The following is a 3,849-nucleotide window of genomic DNA, read 5'->3' on the forward strand; positions in this document are numbered from 1 at the left end:
AAGTGATCATAAAGGCGAATTACATATCAAATATCAAAGCATGAGCAACTGTACGACGCCTAAGATGAAGGCGGAGGCCCAATCCGTAGATTATGCTGTCACCCATGTAGGAAAAAAGTATCCCTCGCCGTGTCCTCCAACCGTGTACAGACCTCCGTAAAGAGGTCACGATTCTCCATCTTTTGCAGCGCAGACCACGGACGGAGGGTAGCGGTACATCTGTAGATAACCTGCAAGAGAGAACAATTCTTATCATTAAAAACTTTGTCATTTCTACATAGCCATAGCGACCATAAAATGGCAAGCGCCCCCACCCTAATAAGAGTTCTAAAAATGTGATCAATACCATGAAGCCAATTACTAAAGATATTGGCCACACTAGTTGGGGGATACAGATCAGAAGCTACTTGGATGCATGACCATATAGACCTGGTAAAGCAACATTGGAAGAACAGGTGTTTAATCGTCTCGTTGTGGTGACAGAAAACACATTCGTACTTCCATGCCAATTGCGTTTCACAAGATTGTCTTTGGTTAGGATTACTCCTCGACGCAAATACCAGCCAAAAATCTTTGGCATGTTCTGTACTAGTGACAGTTGCTAGTTCAGAAACGTAAGGAAGCTTATTTCTCTCATGACATGGAGAAAACATAAGAAAGTGCAGAATGCAAAAGTTTAAACCACACAAAAAAAGTGAGGAGTTTGTATTTGCCGAATTTACTGAATAGCACTTATTTGTCCTTTTTTTGGCTACATAGCAGAATTGTTTTAGTCTCCCGGCACTATTTCCAGGTACCGTGATCCCTGGTATACGGTTGCAGACATGTAGTCAAAAGTAACAAATTTGCTCCAATTAACGCATCACAGGCATGCAACTTGTAAGGCTGAGGCACACAAGTGTTCAACGGTAGAAATCAAATACATTTCCCTGCCAGGGGGTATAGTCAAGTTGATGTTGTCATAGACCTGGAATCCACCAGTTAAAGAGGATCCATGGGCCTGACCGAATGTATGTTTTTTCACAAAAGAGCTCGTTGACCTCGATTTTTCACATTCAAGATGAAGAGAAGCATAGATGTAAGTGCTATCCTGCTGTATACGGATGAAATTAGATGTTTCATTAAATTTTGGATAGGCACGGGCTCAAAGACCTAATTGTTGACCCAGCCCAGATTTTTCAAAAAAAAAAAGAGACATGTTTGTACATTAGATGGAATGTATAGGTCGCCAGAAAGGTTTCCTCTTATCTGCAAGGATGGCTCCTGATGAAAATGGTAGTTTACATACGCATTTTTCGTGAAGATGAGTCTCGGATCGAATCCCTATAATAAATAAAGCTGTCCAATAGCAAACCTAACCCTGGACTAGACAAATAGAGTGGAGGGGTCTCAAACCTACTCCTCCGACCCAGGCTTAAGGCGTTAAAATCTCAGCGCAATAATCAAGGAAAGAGATCGGTTGAGAGTAAAATTCGGAAGGTTTCCAAGCCTGCCCCTGCATGCACGCGGTGGAGTATCCCGCAGACTATCTCGACTCCTCGTTTCTCGCAAACCGACGCCGCCATCGCTCTGTGTCCTCCCTCGTTCTTCTCCCCCGCGCATGCGCCCTCAATGGAGTGGAGGATCCAGGGTAACCGATTCTGCCCAATCGGAGGGGAAAAGGGTCATCAAGGATTGGGGAAGACTCCATTGCCACGGATCACTCTGAAATCAGACGGTGAAGATGAAGTTGAGAGGCTAAGATGGGGCAGAGATTGTTTCAATTCCGAAAATTCGAGCTCCTATAAGAGCTTCGCGCCATGGATGCCCAGTTCGTCATCTTCTCCCTCTGGTTCTTCCTCTTGTTCTCCCTGTGTTCATCGTCATGGCACATCTTGATTTGAATAAACCAATCAACTGGGATGAACTGGAAGATTTCGATGGGGAAGCTCGGGAACTTGCTGGTGATTTTTTCTTTGAGGTGGAAAGCGATGGAGGTTAATTTTCTTGGTCGATTCCGTTCTTTGGTTCTTCGCATTTTTTTCTTTGAAGTTGATTGATTCTTACCGGGTTTTGTTTTCTGAGCAGATGACAGTAGCGATGATGAACAGGCACGAAGTATGATGGACATGCAGGTGAATCGAGCAGGATGTACTCTCAGCCTAACCCGCCTCCGTTCTGCCCAGAGATGGAACACGGGCGAATCGAGCACTGCCGGAGCAGGCCGTCGCCCGCAGTTTGTGGGCGAGACGAGCACAGGCGGAGCTGGCCGTCGGCCGCAGTTTGTGGGCGAGTCAAGCCACGTGGGATCTGGTCGTCGCCAAGACGAAGACGGCGGAGCTGGCCGTGGGCAAGACGAAGACGGCGGAGCTGGCCGTGGCCAAGACGAAGACGACGGTGGCAATGAGCTCGTTCGATACCCTCTTTTCGACGGTGTCTTCATGTTCACCAGTAAGCCCATCGGCGGACGAGGCCGTCTTGGCCTATCCGGCCGTGGCCGAGGTAGCTGTCCGCCTTTTAGAGGAGGTGCGGCTGCTGGACGTGGAGACGCAGGGCGTGGTGCTCGCGGACGAGGAGCAGCTGCAGGCCGAGGTGGTCGCGGACGAGGAGCACCAGCAGGCCGAGGTGGTCGCGGTCGAGGAGAAGCAGCAGGCCGAGGTGCTCGCGGACGAGGAGAAGCAGCAGGCCGAGGTGCTCGCGGAAGAGGGGCTGCAGCTGGCCGTGGAGGCGGTGATGATCAGGGAGAAGATCATGCCGATGGACATGAGCATGCTGCAGGTACGTACTGTCATTTTTCATGCAAAATGTACTGTTCACATGCAATGGTAGAACTTGCAGTACTACTCCTGGCATGAATTTGTTGAACTTTTTATTCACTGTTTGATGGTACAGAGTGGCATTTTTATTTACTGTTTGATGCAATGAACAAGTACTTCATTAACCACTTTTATGTTTACTGATTGATGCAATGAACAAGTAATCCATGAATCACATTTTATTTTCTGTTTGATGCTACTGCCATTTTGTTGCAATGAACAAGTAATCCATCTTTTATTGACTGTTTGATGCAATGAACAAGAAATACATGAACCTTTTTATTTTCTGTTTGATGCTACAGCCATTTTAGGTACTGTGTGTGAGTATTCTCAATTCTAAATGAACCATTGTTCATGGTGCTGTTTTTTTGCAGTTGTGCCATTAGGACGATTGGTGAACACCCGTAGAGTTTATAGTGACGACGACAAAAGGAATTGATCATAATTTGAGCAACATAAATATGGAAGTGTCCATAATTTGAACAAGAGAAATAAGGAAGTGTTCATAATTTCAGCAACACAAATAAGGAAGTGATTATAATTGGAACAAGAGAAATAAGGTACTGTCCATAATTTGAGCAACACAAATACTCCAACTGATCATAATTTGAACAACACAAATAAGCAAGTGATAATTTTTTTTTGCATGACATAAATAAGGCAGTACACATCATTTCACATTGGGCAATGATCCTTGTACACAAGTACTCCTAATTGCATTACATTCCGAGACTCCAACTTCTAGTCCTCACGATAACGGTAAACGCCATTGTCATCAACATAAAATTTGGGATGGTGAATGTCGAACATAACATCAAAGATAACTTGCTCACCAGCTGTGAGATCATCATATTCATAACCTCGAACTCTCGGCGTCTCGGCAACAACATCTTGTACTTCTTCTATGTCGGCAACATCATCTTGTACCTCTTCTATCTCGACAACTCCATCTTGTACCTCTTCTATCTCGGAAACTACATCTTGTACCTCTTCTATCTCGGCAACAACATCTTCTTCGACCCCTTCCATCTCCGCACCAACCACTTCTTCACCT

The 3,849-nt window shown here is 45.4% G+C and overlaps 1 protein-coding gene across 1 annotated transcript; it reads left to right on the forward strand.

Moving 5' to 3' along the window:
• The first annotated feature begins 1,417 nt into the window (after positions 1–1,417).
• LOC127348341 (uncharacterized) lies at positions 1,418–3,235 on the forward strand. The gene is made up of 3 exons (XM_051374396.1): positions 1,418–1,976; positions 2,068–2,757; positions 3,170–3,235. Exons 2-3 carry the CDS (start codon positions 2,383–2,385, stop codon positions 3,179–3,181), a joined length of 387 nt encoding a protein of 128 aa, XP_051230356.1. The 5' UTR covers positions 1,418–1,976; positions 2,068–2,382; the 3' UTR covers positions 3,182–3,235.
• Positions 3,236–3,849: the final 614 nt, after the last annotated feature.

This window comes from Lolium perenne, chromosome 4 (assembly GCF_019359855.2).
Source record: "Lolium perenne isolate Kyuss_39 chromosome 4, Kyuss_2.0, whole genome shotgun sequence".
Taxonomy (NCBI): Eukaryota; Viridiplantae; Streptophyta; class Magnoliopsida; order Poales; family Poaceae; genus Lolium; species Lolium perenne.